Source organism: Pituophis catenifer, unplaced genomic scaffold (assembly GCF_029215685.1).
Source record: "Pituophis catenifer annectens isolate HBS135680 unplaced genomic scaffold, rPitCat1.0.hap2 SCAF_4, whole genome shotgun sequence".
Lineage (NCBI taxonomy): Eukaryota > Metazoa > Chordata > Lepidosauria > Squamata > Colubridae > Pituophis > Pituophis catenifer.
The window spans coordinates 56,955,524-56,980,467 of NW_027256884.1; the positions used below are offsets into that span (position 1 = coordinate 56,955,524).

Consider the following 24,944-nt stretch of genomic DNA (forward strand, 5'->3'; position numbering starts at 1 on the left):
TTCTCACCGATCTTCTCTTTGCGCACGTGCTTTCAACACATCAGTTCTTTTCTTTTTTCCTCGCCGGCTCGTCGGGCTCTCTATTCAGTCTGCTCTCAGCTTGCAGTTGCCGCTCTTTTCCTCCGCGAGTCTTTCACGTCCGACTCCACTGACTCCTCTTTTCGATGTCCACTTTCGCATAAGCAGGGAAGATGTGTGTTTGTCGAACTCAGCACTGCAACATCCGATCTCCCTTGCTTCCAATCTGGTTGCTGGTTACCGCAGCTTCGTGTCGTCCATTAATTGGCAGACGCATGCGTGCTGGATTGACAGAGCCGCCTGGTCTTGCAATCAGCGTTTGCACTCCACTTTCACGCTCACCCGGCTCGCTCTCTCGTCCGTGGGGCTCTCCAGACTCCGTGCCCCCGAAGGGATCCCCAAAACACGGTGACTAGTGGTGTTGAGGAGCAGCAGTCACTCGCTCAACGCCATGTCGCCGCAGGTCACCAACCCCTCCTTTTAGACTTATTTAAGACATGTATACTTTGACTTCTCTGTATGACTTTCTCTGTGGATGCAGTGAAAACATGAAGCAACCTCAGTTACTGTTAGTTTCATATAGGTTCCTTCTAACTTATAGATCTTGAAGATGTGTACAGAATTTACAGAGAAATGAGAGCACTACTTTTTTACCTTACTTTTGCCTTTTTTGTCTGTTTAAAACATCTAGTCTAGGATTGGCTCCTTGCTTAAGATAAATCAGTCCCAAAATAGTGCCATCTTGTGTGGCTCAGTTGTATGTACTCCCCTGCATGTCCTGCCCTGTAGTACAGCTTCCCACCAGACAGTCAGATGGTGGCAACCTTGTTGGTCTTCCAGAAGACTGAAAACACTTGGTTTTTCGCACAGGCATTAGGATACCGTATTTTTTGGAGTATAAGACACATCGGAGTATAAGACGCAACTTAGTTTTTGGGGAGGAAAATAGAAAAAAAAATCTGCTTACCATGTATTCATCTGGCTAGCATCCTTAGTCTGGTCAGCTTCAGCACATTAGTTTGCTGGTTTTGAGTGCGTGCACACGCTTTTTATCCCCTTTTTTATCCCCTTTTCTCATTGCTGCTCCCTCAGCTGTGCTTCTAAAGCACAGCTGAGAGGGAGCAGCAATTAGAAAAGCAGGCAAAGCACGGAGATCGCTTCACTCGCTAGCGTTTCGTTAGGGCTGAAAAAAGCTAAAGCACAGCTGAGAGTCGGAGAGAGCAGGCAAAGCACTTGTTAAGGCTGAAAAAAGCTTCGAAAAAGCTACATTTGGAGTATAAGACGCACCCAAATTTTCAGCCTCTTTTAGGTGGGTAAAAGTGTGTCATACTCTGAAAAATACGGTAGGTTGTTAATAGAGCCTAATATTGGTGAATGTGTGATTGAGAATTAGGTGTGAGATGCCTTGGCTTTCATATTTTGCTTTCTTATTTTATGAAGTTTGTTGCATTTGTTATTTATGCCATCTTTACTGCTTTTGTGTATAAGCCATCCAGAGTTATTTGCTTAAGACGGTGGCATATAAATTTCCTAAGTAAATAATGTCTTTAATGCTTCCTTGAGCACAAGGCAATTACACAATTACAGTGATTGGGACAAGAGCAGCTGTTCTTGAGCCAGCCAGCCGTAGTGATAGTTATACATGCCTTGGTTACATCCCATTCTAATTATTGCAGTGTTTTCTATATCGGGTTGCTGTCAAGAGGCCAGAATTTATACCAGAGCCTCACTGTGACGCTATGACAGTAGCACCTGCGTGGCGCTCACAGAGACAGCACGCTCGCAGCAACGCTGCGATGGTAGTGCCTGTGTGGCACTTGCAGCAACGTTAGTGTGAATGGAGCATGTGCACATATGCATATGCGCGTGGACTAGCCAGCCACTCACGTGGTCCAGTGACCAACAGGTCACATGGTAGTGGGCCATGGCCCACAGGTTGAAGACCCCTAATTTAGATTATATTGACCTTCAAAGCAAGAAGCAGTTTATGTCCAATCTATGGGATTACATATTTTATTATTTATTTATTTGTTTATTTTTAATATCCCACTTTCATTTGGACATATTGGTATGCATAGCATTTGATCCTTCTGTTTCTTCCCACAACAATCCTGTGAGGTAGGTTGGGTTGACTGAGAAGATTTGGATAAAAATAACCCTGTGAGCTTCTATAACTAAAACTAGGCTAGAATCATCTGATGCTTGTTCCGCACTCGTCCAGTATTTAGCATCTTGGTAAAAGTGTATCTTGCCATTTTTATTCATTTTAATTGTTAATTAATTAATTAATTTTTTTATTTGATGTTTGACGTCTTTATTTTGGTTATGTCATTTCCCCCCCCCTCTTCATTTTGTATTATAACTATTGTATATCAAACACCCAGAAACAAAAGTATATATATCCAATAAATAAATAAATGGGAGTTAGGACCTTTCATATTAAGTATTCAATCTAGTATGGATTTCTGGATTTAGTTATCTATGCTTTAGTGATACTAGTTTTAGAAGATAAGTATGGGGTTACAGTAAATAGATTTTTAAAAATCATTTTTATTTCTGGGGTAGTAATAGTTTTTGCTAATTTTGTTTAGAATGGTAAAATAGAAATTGCCACAACAGAAAGAACATTACTGGGTTTTCTTCTGGCAAAGATTCATAAAATTGATCCAGATGTTATTGTGGTAAGTAAATGATCTTTTCCCAATTTTCAATGACTGGATTTCTCAAAATATTGAGAAATATTTTGGAGAAAATATTCTAGTTAGTGAATAAAAGGAGATTGCTCTGTAGAGAAGGAACAATCACCGGCACTGTCTTCCCATGTCACTAGACATAATAGACTTATGTCTATTACCCTGCTAACCTTAGGCAGAGTGCATGTGAATGAATATATAGATGAGATGGCTACTTTTTAAATGATCCAGTTTTTATCCTGTATCACTCAACAAGCAAGCAGGTAAGAAGCTCCACTGTGGGTAAGCTACTCCCTGCTGCACTATCCAGGAAAGATGAATGATAGAGGGAATAGGAGGAGTTGTTGCTTTCTCTTCCTTGCAGGTTCCCTGCTCCCTATTAACAGAAGTGACTAAAAATTTCAAGCATTTGGATTGGGATTATCAAATTGCTGCTTTCCAGCTTTCATGAAATGTTCAGGGAAAAAAGACTTTCTCCTTCAGTTTTTTATTGAGTTGTTTTGTCCTGATCTCAATTATATATTTGTATTCTTAATGTAAGGGGAGAAGCAAAAGAAAGGGTGAGTTAAAAATGGGCTGGATCAAGGAGAGGCTTTAACGATAAACATTCCAGAAAAATATTTGCCCAATGTGGAGCAAAGCATATATAGTCTTTTCTATGCTTTCCAGTGCAACAGCAGAAATCATGTGCTTGCTTGCACATGCACATACCTGCTTGCACATGCACACGCTTGCTTGCTTGCTTGCACACACAGACATATTACATGTTTTTCCATTAACAGGAAAATACAGATTTCTTTCAACATAATATTGGAAAGAAATTTTGTGAAAGGGTTAGGACTCTTCCTCCATTTGCAAAATAATTTTCCAAAAATGCAACAGAAAGGAACAAATTTTATATGTGTGTGTGTGTATGTGTGTAAGTGTGTGTGTGGTAAAGCTGGCCAAAGAAAGAGTTTGAAAATGGACCAGAGCCAGGGGCTGCTTAGATCACTGGAAGAACCAGTTAGGTAATAGTTTATAATATTGTCAAGTCTTCCATTCTAAGAGTGCCACCACCTTCTTTCTCCTTGATTCTGAATGGAACTATTGAAAAAAATTCCAAAAGTCAATGCATCTTTCCCTTGTTTTGCTAGTAAAATTCCATTATTATTTTGTTGCTGAATATAAAGTGTTTTTGGTAAGGAAGAATTGATTTTAGAGAGAATGATATACCTATGCTATGTAGACACTAGTTCTGTTCTTTTTGAAGCATGCCTTCAAATAGTATAGACCAGTGATGGCGAACCTTTTCGGCACAGAGTGCCCAAACCGGAGCATGTGTACATACTGGAGCGCCAGAAACCTGAAGATCAGCTGGCTGGCACAAGCATAACTGTTTTTCGGACCATTTTCAGGCGCCCCAGCACCTGCAAAGATCAGCTGGTGACGGCACAAATGCCCACAGAGAGGACTCTGTGTGCCACTTTTGGCACGCGTGCCATAGGTTCACCCTCATGGGTATAGACTATCTATATAGTTTTGTACTGAATATATAGAGCAAATTATTCTGGGCAGTTATTATTCATTCATTCTGGGCAGAATTATTCATTCTTTCTTTCTTTTTCAGGGTCATAATATTTATGGTTTTGACCTAGAACTTCTCCTCCAGAGAATTAACTTCTGCAAAGTTCCTCATTGGTCCAAGATAGGTCGACTAAGGAGATCAAACATGCCAAAACTTGGGGTAAAATGCTACACATCTAAACTGCTTTACATGATTAAAAATGAGTTATTTTAGCTGCTGTATTACATCATCATTACTAAATAAAGTCACAAATGGTGGCTTCACCATTGACTTTGCTTGTGGGAAACTGACAGAATATGTTGGAAATTGCAATCACATAAGTTTGGCTAATTGCCAAATGTCTTAATCATGAGCTGGGTGCCAAGTACTCAGATGATGATCATATGATCTGATCATGGGGATGCTGTGACAGCCAGAACTCTGTTGACCAATAGTAACTATCACTTGTTCATTTCCATCCTAAGTTTGAATTGTTCCTGAGTGACTGGCTGTTGAGCACCGCTTGTATTTCTAATTTAATGCAAGCAGATATACCATTAATGCTTTATTTCTCCTTGGAAGTTTTGGTTATCTTCTAAATGTGTACCAGAGTTTCCCTAAATCTTTTGAAGTGGGACTGGGGAATGTGATAGAGGGAAGATGTGACCTGCCACTAGTGCCTGTTCTGTTAAAAAAAATGAATATAATTTGTAATTTGCTATACAGATAGTCCTTCAGTTACGACAGTAATAGAACCCCTGCCATTATAGTTGATAGTTGGGAGGACTGTTAAGTGAACATTGATGCATTTTCATTGTGTTCATTTTTCATTGTTCATTTTATAGATTCTATTATTTGTATTTTTGTTTACATTCCTTTCATTTTTTTTAAATTATTGTCACCTAGACTAGTCCCACAGTGAGATAGGTGGCAAATAAATTTAACAAATAAATTGAATAAATCATTTATCTTAATGACTTCCTATTCCTGCTCTCCCCAGTACATTCATTAACTAAACACACAGGTTACTAAATGGAGCATGAGATGCCTAAAGGTGGGAAAGACTCTAGGTGACCTAGTGCAGGCACAAGCCCGGCTCCCTCCTCCCACCCCTTGAGATATTGCATGCTCCTCTTCCCACCCCTTGGGGGTCTCCATAGCCACTTGGGTCTCCTTCTCAATCCCATTACAAGCATACACTTAACTTTTTGAAGATCTCCAGATCTTAGGAGGTCAGGGTAGAGAAGGAGGACAGGCCACTCCATTGCTGCACCACATGGCCCAAACCCACAAAGTCATTTTCTGAGTGAAAAATAACATTGGTGAAGGTCTCGGTTTTCCTTTCATCTAGCAATGGTAGATGCTGGCCTAAGTTCCCCCAGGATTAGCCAGATGCTAGCCTAAAATGCTAGCTCTAGCACAGCTAACATTGGGGGAGCTAAGCTAGCCCTAGAGAGGTGAAGGAACCCTCCCAGGTTTCCTTTCATTGCTAGAGTGAGCCTTAGCTTCCCCAGTTTTAACAATAAAAGGAAAACCAGGAGGATTCTTCTTATAAGGACTAGGCTTAACTCCCCCAGCATTAGTTGCACTAGCATAAAACTAGTACATCTAAAGCTGAGAAAGCTAAGCCTAGCTCTAGTGAGGAGAAGAAATCCTCCTGACTTTCTTTTCATCATTAATGCTGGGATAGCTAAGGCTAGCTTGCAGTGATGAAAGTAAAACCGAAAGTTTCACCAGTGTTATTTTTCACTCAGAAAAGATCGGCCACTTGTGGGTTTGTGCTATGTGGCCCAGCAACAGAGTGTCTTCCTTCCCTACCCCAACCTCCTCAGCTCTCAAGATCTTTGAAAGTTGAGTGATCAGTGATGGGAAAAGTGGGAGGTAGGAGCAATGTGTAAACCTGGTAGGGTTGCAGAGCAGATCCCGTGCCTCTGGGGATCTGGTGGGGAGAAATAGTTGATGGGAGTGGTTGGTTGTAAAGAGTGAATGACAGCAGAGCTGCTGCAGTGGACGTAAATTCAGGACTGGGTCATAAGCACTTTAAAGGCATCTGTCATAATTTAGAATGGTTGGTAAGTGACCTGTTGTAAATCAAGGACTATATGTATCCAGAATAATTACTTAATGATTTCTCTGAACAGCTTTTGCAGATCTAATACCCATAAGCACACTTACACACACATCCTAAGTACATACATATGTAGTATTTGTAGTGAAATGATTGTCAATACTCTGCTTTTTCTATATTATTTATAAAACTTAAATCAAACTCAGAGGCTACTGCTGCCCCTAATTAAGGAAGCACAACCTATCGATGCCATAACTCACTGTGTTTACCAATTTGTAATTGTTGAGAGAATCGTAAAATGGAGGTCGTAAAATGGAGCAAAACTCACTTAAAAATTGTCTCACTTTGCAGCAGAAATTTTGGGGTCAATTGTGGTCATAGGTTGAGGACTACCTGTAAGTGGCTGTGCCCCAGCTTAAGAGTATTAACAGGAGTAGCAATTTTTCCTAATGTTCAATAAGAACAATTGGTGTTCTTATGCAATTGGTGCATAATTTGTGATGCACCAATTGACTGCAAAAGGTGATTATAATATTTGAATTTTGAATGATTCAATGCTGATTGGTATGTTTGAATTCTTCTTAGAACAAAGAAATATTTATTAAATAAGATTAGTCATAGTAAATATATTTTATGAAAAATAATGTGTAACTGGTGGGGTTTTATACAAATGCTTCTTCTTGGACTATGTAACCAAACACATAAATTAAGTTGTTTGAAACCATACGTTTTTCTCTTCAGTGTTGCGACAGATAACAATTCATATAATTTATTGACCTAGAGAGTCATTTGTAATTTATGTAGACTGTGGCAACTGGCTCAGATGAAATATTACCTGGAACAAGCTCTTGATATAATATATATATATATATATATATATATTTATTTATTTTCTTCTTTTCAAGGGTCGTAGTGGATTTGCTGAGAAGAATGCAACTTGTGGTCGAATGGTTTGTGATGTAGAAATTTCAGCAAAAGAGTTGATTCATTGTAAAAGTTACCATTTGTCTGAACTTGTTAGTCAGATTTTAAAAACAGAAAGAGTAACAATTCCAGCTGAAGAGATCCGAAATATGTACAGGTATGAGTCTGGATCAGACCTGGGTATTTTATGGTCCGCAGGCCACATCCGGCCCTTTGACTGTCTCTGTCCGGACCACAGGGTGGTGGTGGTGGCCTCTACAACAATTCCAGTTTCTCATGTGGCCCCTTGGAAAAATTAATTACTCGCCCCTGGTCTGGATATTCATCATAATATCACCCAGCTGTAAGCAGTGGATTAAACAAACATTGACTTAAAAGGCAAAGCCACAAGCATTAGCAGATATGAAGAACTGTCTAAGACTCGGGTGTCAAACTCGATTGCATCACGTGATGTATTGTGACGTATCACAACAGTCTTTGCCTTTGTGGAGCCAGGGTGAGCATGGCCTGCACATGATTCATCCAGCCCGTGGGCCGCCAGTTTGACACCCCTGTTCTAAGATATGTTCTGACCTCTGTAGCAATTTCCCTGTGGTATACGAATGCCTTAGAGATTCAGGAAAAGAGAAAAACTGACTAGAGGTAGTAACTTTTTGATTGCCCATTAATGTCATTGGAGGCAGGTTTAAAGGCATATTAGTCTATGTGAGGGCAATCCTGAGGTAAATAGTTACTGGAGGAGAATGGCAAATTACCCAGAATTGAGATATCCTCCTGAAAAATAATTCTTTATACACTTCCATAAAACTTGACAATAGCTTCCATTGGTTCAAAAGAGCCTTTTTTAAATTCTTGTTTCTTGGCAGTAGGAATATCTCTACTTACATAAAAGTAAGGAGAAGATCCCTATGAACATTTTGCTGGAAAAAATGTGCTTGCAATCTATGGATTTGATTATTAGAAAGGGTTGATTATGGAAAGAGGGAAACTTTGATGTAACCTTAGAGAAAGAGAGTAAACCATGTACATTATATTGGAAATCATTTTATTTGTGTTTTGCTTTTTTCTTCTTTCCTATCTCCTTTTTCTTTATTTTGTTTCAATTTTCTTTGTTTCTCTTAATGTTAATTTAAAATTTGTATTCTTTTGTTGATAAACTTATATAAAAAAGTAAGGAGAAGATATTTGCGTCTTGATTATGTTCAAATTTATGTTGGAGAGATACTTATGTGCAGATGACTTTATAGACAGTTTCTGAATAACATTTTCCTTGTTTTGGGGGTTAAATTAAGAGAAGTAACTATTCCTTCAGGTGGTTGAAAGTGATATTAATTTTTTTTAAATTGGGCTTTCATTAGATTTTAAGCAGCAATTTAGATTTATGTACATTCACAAAAAATCTGTGAATTTATTAAAATTGCCTCTGTCTCTCTGTCCTTTATTGTAGTGATTCTCATCATTTACTTTACATGCTAGAAAACACATGGATTGATTCTAAGTACATTTTACAAATTATGTGTGAACTGAATGTTCTTCCACTAGCCTTACAAATTACAAATATTGCTGGCAATGTTATGGTAAGCCTTTTGTTTTTTAATTATTCAGTTACTTCAATTATTATAATTCAGTTGGATGTATAGTCCCATTTATGAAAAGTAGTTAATTTTTAGTAGGATAGATACAAATGAATTAGAATAGTTTGGGTATTACAGTGCATTTCTGACACTAAAGGACATTTTAATGTAGGTTTGTTGACTGAGCCAGATTAATTTAATATGTTGTTACTTTTTTTTTGTTTTACTGTAAAGAATAGAAACAAAATAGGAAGTTAGACACTTGAAAATACAGATGAAGTAATACAATTTTTGACATTTTAACCTGTGTTTTAAGTTACCCTACATGGCTCTTTTTTATGTTTTTATTTTTTTCAGTCCAGGACACTGATGGGTGGACGAGCTGAGCGCAATGAATACTTGCTTCTTCATGCATTTTATGAAAAAGATTATATTGTGCCTGATAAACAACTGTTCAAAAAGCAGAAGCATGTAAGTATTTTTTTCTCAGATGATTTTATTTGCTGAAAGCAGTTCTTGATATTTAACCTTTTAATAAGTATTAGTTCAGACTCAGTCTTTGAACATTGGTACACTCTTGTTTGAGTTCATCATATGTTGGCTACCACTATAGATTATTGTATCATCTTTCCTGACCCATTTAATCAATGTCTTTAGTGTGGAATTGTAGGAAGCCAGGGTTTCTAGAATTTTTAAAATAGTCTGAATATGTTAATGTGGAAAAACATGGTTAATTCTATTAATCCATCCCATTTTATCATATAGACCTATGTTAGTCATTCCTTTTTAAAAATATTTCTTTGAATGTATTTAGCTTGAATTAGAGTTTACATTTTGTCCTGTTCTTATGTCTCATAAGTTGGAAGAAGATGAAGATTTGGAAAATGATCAGAATAAATCAAAGTTAGGACGAAAAAAGGCAGCATATTCTGGAGGTTTAGTTTTGGAACCAAAAGTTGGTAAGTTTGAGCATTAGATCAAATAATAAAGGATCTTGCATAGTGTTGTATTACTCATATGTTATATTTATTAATATGTATTAGGATGTTTAAAGTGGTTGTTTATACCTTTCAAATGTATTAGTGTTTGTATATGCACAATTCCCCTAAAAAAATCAGATTTTTCATTCTTATATTTCACATTTGGTGCCATTCTGAAGAACCTGAAAGCTGTATCTTTGAGGTGGCTATTACAATCTTTCAAATAGTGAAACACAAATAGTGAATTGGCACTTTTGTTGATATACATGTAGGGGTTTGAATGCAACCACTGAAAATGGATTATTTTAACTGTTGCTGTGGCTGGGTGTGTAGATAAAGTCTTCTTTACCTATTTTTTTCCCACTTTAAAGCAGGTGTATCCAACTTGTGGCCCAGGGGCTGCACAAAGCCCTAGATAATTACCCTATTTCCCCCAAAATAAGACATCCCCTGATAATAAGCCCAAATGGGCTTTTGAGCACATGGCAATAAGGCCAAGCGCTTATTTCAGGATTCAAAAAAATATAAGACAGGGTCTTATTTTCGGGAAAACATGGTAGTATATGTGGCCTAAAATCACACATGTGAAGAATTCCTCATCACTCAATGTGGCTTAGGCAAGTGAAAAGACTGAACACACATGCTTTGAAGAATCTTAATAAAATTATCAGAGCAGGGTATAGCAAGAAATTTTATCATTGGACATTTCTGTAGAGTTACATATTATAATATAAATTTGTTTCTTGTTTCAGGTTTTTATGACAAGTTCATTTTGCTTCTTGACTTCAATAGTTTATACCCTTCAATTATCCAAGAGTTTAACATCTGTTTTACAACAGTTCACAGAATGTCTTTCAGTGTGCACAAAAAGACAGAGGTGTGTGCTTAATATATTTTAATTGGTGATGGTAAAATAAATGATATGAGATTAAGAATGAGATTGAGAATGCATTGATCTTTATTATTGTGTATAGTACTAATAATTATTAAAATCTCCTTTTTCTCTTTTTAATCTTCATCTTTATATTCTCTATTGATATTCTCTATTGATATTTCTCCTGTATTTTCACTTGTATTTCTCTAATTTTCTTTCAATTTTCCACACATTGCCCACTTTCCTTTAGCCTGTTTCAGTTTTTCTTCGGTTAACATTAAGTTTTCTCTGACAACTTTATTTTTAAACATTTTTTCCACAAATTTCCCAGGTTCTTTAGAAACAGTTGCTTTTATTTCATTCATTAAATCTTCCTTTTATTTTTCTTTTCAGTCCTATTTTTCTTTGACTTTCTTGTTTTTTTGAAGGTATGGTAAAATGATAATTTTTTCCGTGGGTAATCCTACACTTATGACTTTTTCAATTTTAAAATTAGCTAATTTCTGTGAATAAACATCTTAATCACTGTCAGTCACAAAATGCTAATCTTAATGCATATTACCAATTCATCTGTAAAAATAATCTGAAAATTTATACATTAAGGACATATTTTTAGAAAATATTTTGATCATTAGCAACATTTAGGTAATATTTAGGTAAGGCTATTTTATTAACAGTGGATTGAGTTTGCACATAATAGTCCTGTGCTAAAATGTCCTGAACTACAAATGTTACAAGCTTGAAATAGCTGTTCTGAGTATTCTGAGCACTGGCACCAAAGCATGCATTTTGGATTTTTTTCCAAGGCTCTTGACAAAATGCAGCTGGTGCTTCTCCTCCTTCTCCTTCTTCTTCCCTTGCTCAGTTGATTTTAAAAAAAAATCCTTTAAAATGTGAAAAGCTGAACAGTAATGAGACAATAAAAGTTCAAGTTCCATTGCTGCTATTAGTGGAAGAGAAGAGGGTAGGTGAAGTGAAAGGAGAAAAAAAGGAGGAAAAAGTTTTGTAAGGAGAAAAAGTAACAATTGCATCTCTTTGACATGGTACCAAATCTGTTTTTGAATACAAGAGATGTAGCAATTTGCGAGTTATTATTACAGGTTTTATAGTTAATGAACAATTAATCTGGAAAAGATTGAAAAATGCTTTAAAAATACAGAACAATTAAAATATTTTTTTTAATCTACAATTCCTACAATTTTTAAATCTACAATACAATTCCTGGCCATCAGGAGACACAACCCTCTATCCCTCATGTCCGTCCACGAAGACTGAAAACAACACAGATTCGAACTAACCGGGATCACAGTTGTAACCCAGGCGAAGTCAAGGAGAGAAAGGGAATTCTCAGAAACCTGGCTTTCCACCAATAAATCAATAAACATTGACATTGGCCCAATCTACCAACCACTTAGAATGAAACAACATTAAAAGACCAACAAACAGCCACGCTGCAAACAAAGTTATAACTCGACAGATCACAAGAAATCAGGCCACATCACACGCAGCTGATCAAAACAATCTGAAACCAGACCATGACATCATCAGAAGATATCCGAATAACAACAACAACACTATTTTGCATCACACAGATGTTATTTAAAACCAAGGACTATGACTCAGCAACTACAGCCAGCCAATCACACAACCTGAAATCAGACCAGGACTCAGAAAAGTATTTAAAAGCCAGTGCTCCCCCAGGCAAGCACAATCCAAAGTGCACTGAAGATGTCTCCTCAAATGAGGACAAAACGCTTGCAACCAAATTGTCAAGCTCGGACCTCAAATCAACAACATAACTATCAACCCGAGCTACTAATATTCAGGCATTTCAATTAATCTACAATTGCAAATGAGAAAAACAGTCAATTAAAACCTGAAGTTTAATTAAATGCCAGGATCATATGGCATTTCTGGAATATATTATAGTACATTTCAAGAAATTTGGCTAAACTTTTAAATCAGGTAATGAATGAAATTCAGAAGCATGAAAAACTTCCTACAGAAATGGATTTATGTTGATTTAGAAAAAATTGACTCCCCCAAATAATCAAAAGAAGTATTTCTTTAGCAAACTTACATTGTAAGGTCTTTACTGCAAAACACTCAAAGAGAATACATGACTTTTTAATAAAAAAAGTTTAATAAAAACATTTTGCCCATACCAGATGTATTTCAAAAATGAATGAGATACAATATTAGATATATTCTGCTGTTGACAAGAGTTAGAAAAACCCACAGAAGTGCGCATTATTTTTCTTGATGTGGAAAAAACTTTTGACAATTTGGTATTAAAATTTTTATTAGTTTATCAGAATATAAAATACAAAGAAAAGGGCTTCAGGTTGGCTCCGCAGGACTTTGCTGACACTCCTCTGTGGGTGCCCGATCCCCGGTTCCATAAAAGCCCCAGAACAGCCAAAAAACAGCTGTCTGCGGCTTGAAAACCCTTTCCCCGGCAAAAGGGAGAGAGAAGAGCCGGCAGGCGGAGGTAGAACCCCCCAAGTGCCCTAGGAGAAATCTTGGGGCGCAAAGGGCGAGGGCTCCCTAGAAGTCTGCCAATCTGCTCCGGACCTGGGAAGACTCCGCTATTTAGTGGGGCTAGAAGCCGCAACCATCTCTGCTGACAATAAATGAGGGATTTTTAACACCTTTAATTGCTGCAGGTAGAACAAGCCAGGAGAAGTCAGACTGCGAGTATTTACACTTAACTCCTAAGTTTATAGCCTTCTTCGGAAGTAACAAGTTAGCAATTTGCATCAAAATGGCGATTGAAACCTGAAAGGGAGGGGCGGAGAAAGGGAAAGTTACAGAAAGTTTCGTTTCCCTGGCAGCCTCTTGCCTGGAAAGAACTGTTGTGCTGAGAGAAGGAGGATTTTAAACGTTAATTTACGATTGGGAAAATTGAGAAAATGGTGGATGATAAAGTTGAAGAAATTAAGCAATCTACGGAAATTTTGGACAAAAAATTGGGAGAGACTTACAGCAGACTTGAGAGAGCTGAAGATGATGTAACAATGTTACAATATCAAGATATGGAATTTGCTTTAAGATTCAGAGGGGTGAAGGAGAATAAACAAGAGAACTTGAAAGAAATGATGTCAGAGGCATTGGCACAGTTGCTGGGGGAGACGAAAACTGAGCTGGGCTGGCAGATTGACAAGGCATATCGTGTTAACTCTTGGGTGGCCAGACAGAAACACTTACCAAGAGACATTGTAATATATTTTACTACAAGGAGAGTACACAATGAAATTTTACAGGCTACTTTTAAAAACAAGCTTCAGGTTGAAGGCCAGGAGGTGATGACAATGAAAGAAATCCCCCCCAAGATGTTGAGAGCGAGAATGGAGTATGCTTTTCTGGTGGATGAGCTGAAAAAACGTCAATTACAGTACAAATGGGAGGTTCCAGCTGGTTTAGTGGTGACATATTCTGGAGAGAGATATCGGCTTAATACAATGTGGAAAGCAAGAGATTTTTACATCAATGTATTAAAGGCTGGGACACCCAAATCACCAGAAGGGAAAAGAAAGAAGGAAGTACTGGAAGAAGAGAGAGAAGAGCTACTGACAGTGGTTCAGGGGGGAGTTTTGACTGGTCAAGAAGAACCACTACAAATTCAGATGGCTGTTCAAGATGTGGATTTAATTGATATATTTGCAGAACCAAAGGATCAAAGACAGACCAGAGCAGCAACAGCTAAGCGTAAGGAAGAATTAAGACAGCAGCAACAACAACAACAACAACAACAACAACAACAACAACAACAACTGCAGATAGCAACTCAAGAAACTACCAAAACAGAAGCTGTGGGAGGAGCAAGACCTAAAGGTCAAATGAGGCAAGACCATCAGAAATTGCTCCAAGCGCTTCAGAGGCCCAGAGATGGGAACTAGATTTTTGACCTGGAATGTCAATGGTTTGAATTCTCCACAGAAGAGAAGGAAAATATTTCACTATCTTAAACAATTTAAGAATGAAGTAACTTGTTTACAAGAGACTCATATTAGGATACAACATCAAAAATATTTGACAAATGCAAGATTAAGTACACATTACGTTGCAGCAGCATCAGAGAAGAAAAATGGTATAGTTATATATGTGAAAAGAGACTTAATTGCAAAATTGGTTGAAGCGGAGGATCAAGGAAGATTTTTAGCTATTGAACTTTTAATAAAAGGAGAAAAAACGCTTGTAATTGGAGTATATGCCCCGAACCAACAACAAGAAAATTTTTTATAACTTACTACACTCAAAGTTAACACAATGGAGATATAAAACTTGTATCCTATTGGGAGATTGGAATGGTGTTTTGGATGTAAAAAAAGATAAGAAGGGACCTAAACAAAATGTTTTAACAAGAGCAAAATTGCCCAAACCGTTCTGGGAGATGATGGACGACTGGGAGTTGAGGGATATTTGGTGTGAAAGAAACCCAGAAGAAAAAGATTTTACTTTTTTCTTGGATAGACATCAATCTTTTTCAAGGATTGATTTTATATTAATTACTAATGATTTATTATCTAGGGTGAAGAACACGAAGATCTGTTCAAGAACATTGACAGACCATAGTCCAGTCTGGATGGAATTGGAGTATGGGAAAGGGCCTAGGAGGTCCTGGAGGTTAAATGATAATTTGTTTAGATACGATATGGTATGGGATGCAAGTAAAGCCTACATGTGAGGAATTTTGATATATTTGAATAATAAATATAGAAAGAAACAGGGGGCAAAAAGAAAAGAATTAGAAGAGGAGATTAATAAACAGGAACGGGCTTTAATAGCCAACCCAACAGATAAGAAAATTAAAGAGGCAATTAATTTACTGAAGTATCAGTTTAATATGTTAATAGCAGATCAAGTGACAACCAACTTACAATATGCAAAACATAATACTTTTTGTAATGCCAATAAACCAGGCAGGTGGTTGGCATATTTGTTAAGGAAAAAGCAGAAAGCAAGGACAATAGAGAAAATGAAATACAAGGGTAGGGAGGTTTATGAGCAAGAATTGATTAAAAAAGCCTTTTTAGAGTTTTATTCAAGGCTGTATATTGGTGATAAAATTCAAGATATAGATATAGATAGGTATCTGCAGAAAGAGAATATTTGTATAACTTCAAAAGAGCAGAGGGATAGCCTAAATCAATTGATAACTTCCGAGGAAATTATGTTTGCAATTAAGCAGTTGAAAGTGGGTAAAGCTCCTGGAACGGATGGTTTGACAGCTATTTATTATAAAAGTTTACAGGAGGAAATTGTGGAACCACTGAAGGAATTATTCAATAATATACAACAGGGAGGAGAGGTACCTCCAACTTGGAAGACAGCATTTATATCGCTGATCCCAAAAGATGGGCAAGACTATACAGATCCTAAAAACTCTAGGCCGATTTCACTTTTAAATACAAATTATAAGATTTTTGCTAAAATTTTAGCAAACAGATTAATGACAGTTATGCAGCAAATGATTCATCATGATCAAACTGGTTTTATAAATGGAAGACAAATGAAAAGTAATGTAAGACAAATTGTTAATTTATTAGAGTATTTGGGAAGGAACAACCAGGTCCCCGCAGTGCTAGTTTTTTTGGACGTTGAAAAAGCTTTTGATAGATTGAATTGGCAATTTTTATTAAAACTAATAGAAAGGATGCAATTTGGAGAACATTTTACACAATCTATTAAGGCAATATATCAAAAATAAACAGCGCAAATAATAATCAATGGTGGTTTAACAGATAATTTTAACATAGAAAAAGGAACAAGGCAAGGCTGTCCCTTGTCTCCGTTATTGTTTATTTTGACGCTGGAAATTTTATTAAATAAAATACGTGGGACTGATATAATAAAGGGAATTAGAATTAGACGGCATGAATATAAGTTACGAGCATTTGTGGATGAACTGGTGGTTACCTTAGCCCAACCGATACAATCGATTACAGCCTTGATGGATATAATCTGCTCATATGGACAAGTATCTGTTTTTAAAATAAATATAGCTAAAACAAAGATAATAGCTAAAAACACGGACAGAAGCCAGAAAGAAGAGACAGAAAGGTTAACAGGATTTGAAATAGTTAAGAAGGTTAAATATTTAGGGGTTTATATTATGACTGCAAATATGAAATTATATCAACATAATTATGAACCGTTATGGCAAAAAATACAGAAAGAGATGGAAAATTGGAAGAAATTGCAACTGTCTTTGCTGGGTAGGATAGCCGCTGTAAAAATAAATATCTTACCAAGATTTTTATTTCTTTTTCCAATGATACCTATACTTAAAAAAGATGAAAATTTGAAGGAATGGCAGAAGGGCATAAACAGGTTTGTGTGGGCAGGGAAGAAACCACGAGTTAATCAAAAGATAATGCAAGACACCCGAGAAAGAGGTGGTCTTAAAATGCCCAATTTAAGACTGTATTATGAAGCTGCTACCCTCTCAGCAATTACAGATTGGATAAATTTAACGGAGGAAGAGATACTGAATATTGAAGGATACGGTCTGGTCTACGGCTGGCATGCTTATCTATTGTATGACAAGAAAGTAGATAAGACTTTTAAAAGTCACATATTAAGAAATGCTCTACTGCGTGTCTGAAAAAAGTATAAATATAAACTAAAGGATAAGTTACCAATATGGACAGTACCCAGACACGCGATAGAGAATATAAATTTGGAGCAAAAGCAAGATAAGTTTACATATAAGGAACTCCTTTATAAGGAAGGAGTTAGATTACAATTAAAATCTATGGAGCAATTAAGAGAAGAAGGAATTATTAAGACTTGGTTTCAGTATGGTCAGCTGCAGGCCAGATGGAGAGAGGATCAAAAAACTGGTATTTTGCAGCAGGATGAGAATTTGATAAAGCAAATAAGAGATAAAGGTCAAATGCATATTAAAAGGTTGTATAATGTATTAGTGGAAATAGATTTGGAAACAGAGCTAGTCAAGGATTGTATGATAAAATGGGCACAAAACATAGGTGAACCAATAATGTTGGATACATGGGAAAAGATATGGGTTACAAATGTAAGATTCACACAAGCTCAAAACTTAAGAGAGAACTTTTACAAAATGTTTTATAGATGGCATTTAGACCCAAAAAACTAGCCTGCATGTATCCAAATTTACAACCCAAGTGTTGGTGATGTGAGTGTGAAGATGCTACATATGTTCATATATGGTGGACATGTAAAAAAATTAAGGCTTTTTGGATAAAAATATAGTGGATTATTCAAAATATTTTAAGGAAAAAAATTAAATTTACACCACAGTTTTTTTTGTTGGGAATAGTCACGGATTGTACTGTAATAGAGACTAAGTTGGTTTTGAATTTAATAACAGCTGCCAGGTTACTGGTGGCACAGTACTGGAAGAAGGAAGATCCACCTACCATTGAGGAATGGACATTAAAAGTTGTGCATCTGGCTGAGATGGCAAAAATTTCATCATATCTTAAAGATCATTCAAATGAAAGATACATATCAGAATGGAGAAGATGGATTGACTATATGCAAAAAAAGTATCCGAACAAGAAGATTCATATAGTTTATGAATGAAATATTTTTAAGTAGTTTATGTTTATAGTTCTTGAGTTATAAGGAGTTAAAGATTTAGGGAGAATATGAATGCAGTAATTTGTTAGCATATTTTAGCTTTATGTTTGTGAATGCTATATTCTGTGCCTGTTCTGGGAAGTCTAGGGAGGGGGGGGGGAAGGGGGGAGGGGGAAAGGGTGGGGTGGGGGGGAGAAAATGTTTGTATTTCTTATAAAACTTTTTAATAAAAAAAATACAAAGAAAATGAAAATAACAGGAAACTAGGGGAGGGGAAAAGGGAAAAAGAGAATAAACATTACAGCCTCAACTTTTTACTTCTATACAATAATATATACTAGTCATTTCTATAACAACAAACCTAATCAGTAGGTTCTAATACTGATTTAGAATCAGTAGGTTTTAATACTGATTTATCTAATTGATAAAACCAAAATCAATTTTTTTCTTTATACATAATGCTTGAATAATTACTAAAGCTTGTAAAATATTATTGAAAGTATATTTCAAAGTATGCTAAGAGGAAGTTAAAAAGATTTATTAGAATTTATTGATTTTAGAAATATTTTTAAAGAAAAGTTTAGAGTTTTAAAATGAATGTAAAAAAAGTTTTTCCCCTTTAAGGTTAAAGAATCTGAAAGAGTATAGTGAATTTTACTAATATAAATGATATAAAGATTAATAAGTGCAAGCAGAAATATATATTATTTTCCACAAGAAAAAAAAGTAGGGATGGTTAAATTGATAGCTTCATTCAAAGAAAAGAATATATCTAATTTTGTTTTTATTTGGAAAATGCTTCTGGATTTTGTGCTTGTGATGGAATTTGACATTTTGGAGTGGTCTTCCATGCTGGCAGTACTGAAAAAGATGAATTTTTTTTTAAACTTTATCTTATCTTGTCCTTTTCAATATAGTGCACTGTTGACATTAACTTTGATTTTTATTCTTATAAATGCTCTTTATCCAAGAAAAGTTGTGAGATTTAAAGTATTTTGATAATATTTATATGTCATATATTATTCATTTATGTCACTTATTATTTCACAGGATGGTGAACAAGAAGAAATTCCTGAATTACCTGATTCATCTTTAGAAATGGGGATCTTGCCTAAAGAGATTAAGAAGCTTGTTGAGCGAAGGCATCAAGTGAAACAGCTGATGAAACAACCAGACTTGCATCCTGACCTTTACTTACAGGTATAAACCTCAGCTAATGTCATTTTCTAACTTGTTTGAATGCTTGCTTTGAATGCAGACTGGGATTATTTGGTTTAATATTTTATCCCAGGATAAATAACAATATTAAAAGAAGCAAGAAAAAAGTATCCATTATAATGTCAATAAAATCAGTTGTTGAGAATTTAGGTTTATATTTCGGTTACTTTTCAAGTCCTCCATTTTATACTATTTCAAAACTCTCTGCAAGTAGTTAGCTGTAGAAAAAAAGACATCCTCACTCTTAATGAAAGAAGATTTGATCAGATTCCGGATAAGATTTACAGTACAAGGAACATAGAGTTTTAAAAAAGTTTAAGATAGAAGATTTCCCCAGAATGTTCAGTGATGACATAATGGCAAATACAATTGACAGACAAAGGAAGAAAAACCAACAGTAGCTGGCAAGAGGGGAAGAATGGTTGGTGAAGTATGAAGTGAGAGTCCTTGTTTCTCATTCTGAATGGTTTATTACCTAATTTACAATATGCAGCTATTTGGAATGTCCACAGGGATGAGTGTAAAAATTGTCTAAAGACCAGATTGGGAGAAATCTAATATATTATCAATACTGGCACAAATTTACTCCTGCCCTCCAAAACACCATCAAAATTGGATCAGGGAACATTAATTATATATGCTCATTGGCAATGAAATGCTTGCTATTTAGTGTGAGATACAGAAAAAAACAAGCAAACAAAAAATAAAAGCTGATACAGGCCTTCCTAAATAGAGGTAAATACAGGTAGTTCTTGACTTACAACATAATTGAGTCCAAACTTTTTGTTGCTGTTTCCATGTTAAGTGAATTTTGCCCCAATCTACGACCTTTCTTGCCACAGTTGTTAAGTGAATCACTGCAGTTATTAAGTTAGTAACCTTCTGCTTGTCAGAAGGTTACTGTCAGATCTGCCTTCCCTCAAAACTCAAGAAAGAAAACTCTCAACTCCATTGAATTAGAGAAGAGGTACTTTTACTAAATTTGAAATGATAGCAATGAAAGCAAGGCAAGATCTGATTCAAAATGCGTGAAGATTACACATTGACAGTCACCCCAAATCCCTCCCCCCAGGATCCAGCACTGAGAGTACAATCAACATCCAGTATGATGTTGTGGTAAGGCTCCTCTTCAGGTATTTCTCGCATCTGGAGTCTCAGGACGGTTGGCCTTGACAGAGTATAAATAACTCCACTCAGCAGCACCATAATTTATGAGTACAAAGCTCCCTTCTAGTTCTCATAGGACTGCTACACACCAGCTCGCTTCCCCATCCCAAATGCCCAAGCTGCCCTCCCTGTTTCTATGGCAGCCAATAGCAAGCACGCTGTAGAAATCCATGCTGGAGATCTGGCTGACAATCACAAAAGGTGATCATATGACCTTGGGATATGAGTCATAAATATGAGTCAGTTGCCAAGCATCTGAATTTTGATCATGTGATCTTGGGAATGCTGCAATTGTCATAAGTGTAAAAGATGGTTGCAAGTCACTTTTTTCAGAGCTATTGTAACTTTTTTTTAAAAAAGTTTTTAAATTTTTTTTCCATACATACAAATTACATCTTTTCAGAACAGAGCTTTGATCCAGTCATCAATTTGTTCAATTTTTTGTCATCTTTAACAAAATTTTATCTATTCTATTTTGCCATAACGTTTATTTCTTAATCTTAAATCACATATTCATCTAATACCATCTTAAAAAAATTAATACATATTTACTTAATCAAAACAATTACCCTCCTATTAACCCACCTTAAATCTTAATTCAATTAATAACTCATAACTTCAGTACTTCAAACATATTTGTATTTCATGATGCTCATTAAATCCTTATTCCATTATTACTTTATCAAATTTAAAGATTATATTTAATCTTAAAAATATAGAAATTTAACATTTAAACATAGTTCTTAATTCAAATAATGCTATTTAATGCAATTTCCCAATTATCCTAAATTCTATCTATTAAACCATACCATTTATATAACACCAATTAAGTAATTTTTGTTTATAAATCATAATCATATATTGTTTCAATTTTATTTTCTTTTTACTTAAGTAGAAAATGTTCAAATTATTACAATTGTTATACATATTTAAGCAATATCCCAATTATTGTAGCTGTCAATTTTCTAATTTAACCTTTTCTTTTATCCTTTCACTGTTAATCCCAATATACTCATCTTTATTCCACTGTTAATCCCAGTGTGATCATCTTTATTTTTCTCACTGCTAATCCCAGTGTAATCATCTTTGTTCCACTGTTAATCCCAGTGTAATCATCTTTATTTTTCTCACTATTAATCCCAGTGTAATCATCTTTGTTTCACTGTTAATCCCAGTGTGATCATCTTTATTTTTCTCACTGCTAATCCCAGTGTAATCATCTTTGTTCCACTGTTAATCCCAGTGTGATCATCTTTATTTTTCTTACTATTAATCCCAGCATAATCATCTTTAATTTTTGTAAATATATTATTAAAAGTATTCAAATTATAACAATTGTTATAATTTTCTGAAGTAGTACCTTCTAACATCTTAATAAAAAATTGGTTCATTATGTCCATTGCTATATTTTCTTTTAATATAGTCTAATTTATCTATATTTTAGCTTCAATCCGTATTTTATTTCTAAAATTAATCTCAGTATAGTCATTTTATAAATCCAGGTCCTGGACTTTTTAAATTTCCTTAATATTTTCCAACCTTTTATTATTTTATCATTCACTGTTAATCCCCATATAATCATCATTTTATTATTGTTAATCTCAATATAATCATTATGTTATTGTTAATCTCAATATAATCTCTAGAGACCTCCTTTTTATTATTACTATTCACATGTTCAATTATTAATTCAAATTTATTCACAATGTCTTTATCTTCTTTATTTTCCACTTCTATGTCTTATTTCTCCATCTTCATTTTCTTATCCACTCGTGTATACTCCATTTCATTTTTTATGTCCTTGACTTTTTGTCCTTTATGCAACATTATAGTTATTTCTCTTATTTCCATTCTCCAAGTCAAATAATTATTCCAATTATACAAGTTCCGTTATGTTCCCTTCTGTTTCTTTTTTTTATTCCTCCAAAAGTCAAACCTCTTGTAGACAAGAAAATCCTCCTCCATGAATTCTCACAGTTGTTATCTGTAAAGTTCACAATTTTCCAAAACAAAGAACCAAGTTGCAATGTTCCTTTTTACTCCAGATGGTGTCTCTCTGCAATCCACAATTTCCAATTGCTTAACAAGTATCCATTTTGTTGCAATTACATCGTGATCTTACTTAGCTTCTCTTTTCCTTTTTCTTGTTCAGTTTAAAAATATCAGATCATATTTAAAGTCCAGTCCAAATTTAAATAGTTCTTCTCACTTCTTTTTTCCTTTTTTCCCTTTATTTATACATCACTTTTTTTCCTCTTTTTAAAGCTTATTATCCATTCTTTTTGTATTTCTTACAATTTAAAAAAGGAAGGGGGAAAAAAAGGATCTCTTTATTTCTTTCCAATCCTTTGACCATATCTAATTGTTTAAAGTTTCCAAATAGTTTGTTCAAAAATCAATTTTCAATTGGGTTTTTATCTCTTCAAACTTACTTTTCAAAATCTTCTCTGCCCCCATGCTCCTTAGCCGCTATTACACATTAGGGGTCTAATAATTGTAAGATGTTTCTCTTGTTGTTATTCAAGCCTGAGTTGGCTGTCACTCACCCGGCTTCAAAAAGACTCCATTCCGTTTCTTTCTTCTCTCCAGCTCTATACTTAGTCTGGTTGTCCCAGCTTCGTGGCAGCCGCCATGGCTGCCGCCCCCCCGCCGCCTACTCACAGAGAGTTCCCTCTGACCTCCGAGGAACTTGCCTGTTCCTCTCGGTCATCCAAGGTGCCTCTCTTTCTTCCCCGTCCCTACAGGACAATTCCGGTCCGAAGACCCATCAGCAGCGGTTCGGCAGCCGGGGTTTTCGTGGCGCTCATCGGAGCCCGCTAATTCCCTGACTGTCTTGCTGCGACACCAAACCGGAAATCCTCAGAACTATTATAACTTTGAATAGTCATTAAACGAATCATTGTAAGTTGAGAACTATTGAGTTGTATTTGACTCTAATCTAAATATAGTAAATATGTGGTACATATTTTTTCTCTTAAAAAACTAGCTTGCTTAGGCCAGGGATATTTTTAAAAACCCTGAAAAATAGACAGTAAAAGTTACCTACTATGGTTTAAATGTTCTGTTTTATTAAATTGCTGCTGATTTTCTTGAATGCCAAATGTATAAAAACAGGATGGAAATGACATTTAAAAATTTTAAAATATGGTTCTGTATTCTCTGGGATGTTCTTCCTTATTAGCTTGCTAATTACTTTAACCAATTAAAAGGACAAAATAATTTTTAACTGATTATGATAGTTGTTTGTTTTTTCAGTATGATATCAGGCAGAAGGCTCTGAAGCTTACAGCTAATAGTATGTATGGATGCCTGGGATTTTCCTACAGTAGATTTTATGCAAAACCCCTTGCTGCTTTGGTGACTTTCAAAGGCAGAGAGGTAAGTCAACAATGATCAGTACTGTGATCCATACTTCCCACTCACCAAACACATTTGGGTAACCATTAAAAATAAACTATGATAAAAGAAAAATAAATAAAACAGCACCAGAGACAAATATATATAGCTCATATAAAAATATTGTTCTAGTACTTTTGGGAAGAATGAGATCTTCAAGGCCTCCCTAAAGGCTGGCAGGGTTGTAGCATTGTAAGCAATAAAACATGTCAGGCCTCCAAATATTAGGTAATATCGATTTGAAAATGTTTTTTTATCAATTCAATTAATTTGAATTAATTTTAAAATTCTGTAAATTAAGAAATAGATAAAATTTGTTGCAGAAGGATTGCTTCCTGAAAATATGTGACACAAATACCGTGTTTCCCTGAAAATAAGACCCTGTCTTATATTCTTTTGAACCCTGAAATAAGAGTTTGGCCTTATTGCCATTCGCTCAAAAGCCATGCGCTCAAAAGCCGATTGATCAGGGGATGTCTTATTTTGGGGAAAACAGGGTATAAATTGCTACTTATCTGGTATTAAGACTAGCAAAAAATATTGCTGTTTAGTTTAAGAATGGGCTTGATCATTGAAGCTGTTTGATATGAAATTCTGCATGAAAAAGGAAGTATTTTACCAGTATACTATATAATTAAGAAATGACATTTGATGTTATCTGATATGGTATACCATTAGCCTAGATACATTAGGACTAGAGCAAAGATTATGGTTAAGAAGAACAGCCTTAAAAATTTTCTATAGCCATGGTGCCAGTGATGGTGAACCTTTTTGCTGTTGCATGGCAAAAGCGGGGGGAGCACGGGGGTCACTCACACGTGTGCCCACATCCATAATTCAATGTGTCCTGCGCATGTGCGCATGACCCCCCCCTGCGCTCCCCCCACTTTTGGCATGCAATGGCCCGGTGGGCCCGGTAG

The 24,944-nt window shown here is 35.6% G+C and overlaps 1 protein-coding gene across 1 annotated transcript in view; it reads left to right on the top strand.

Moving 5' to 3' along the window:
- POLA1 (DNA polymerase alpha 1, catalytic subunit) overlaps positions 1-24,944 on the top strand; it is a 568,283-nt gene that overhangs the window by 124,032 nt on the left and 419,307 nt on the right. The window contains exons 18-26 of the mRNA XM_070943339.1: positions 2,610-2,699; positions 4,321-4,437; positions 7,231-7,406; positions 8,697-8,826; positions 9,181-9,294; positions 9,683-9,782; positions 10,556-10,680; positions 19,294-19,443; positions 23,884-24,006. Coding sequence (XP_070799440.1) covers positions 2,610-2,699; positions 4,321-4,437; positions 7,231-7,406; positions 8,697-8,826; positions 9,181-9,294; positions 9,683-9,782; positions 10,556-10,680; positions 19,294-19,443; positions 23,884-24,006 — 1,125 coding nt within the window. The remainder of the gene's footprint in view (positions 1-2,609; positions 2,700-4,320; positions 4,438-7,230; positions 7,407-8,696; positions 8,827-9,180; positions 9,295-9,682; positions 9,783-10,555; positions 10,681-19,293; positions 19,444-23,883; positions 24,007-24,944) is intronic.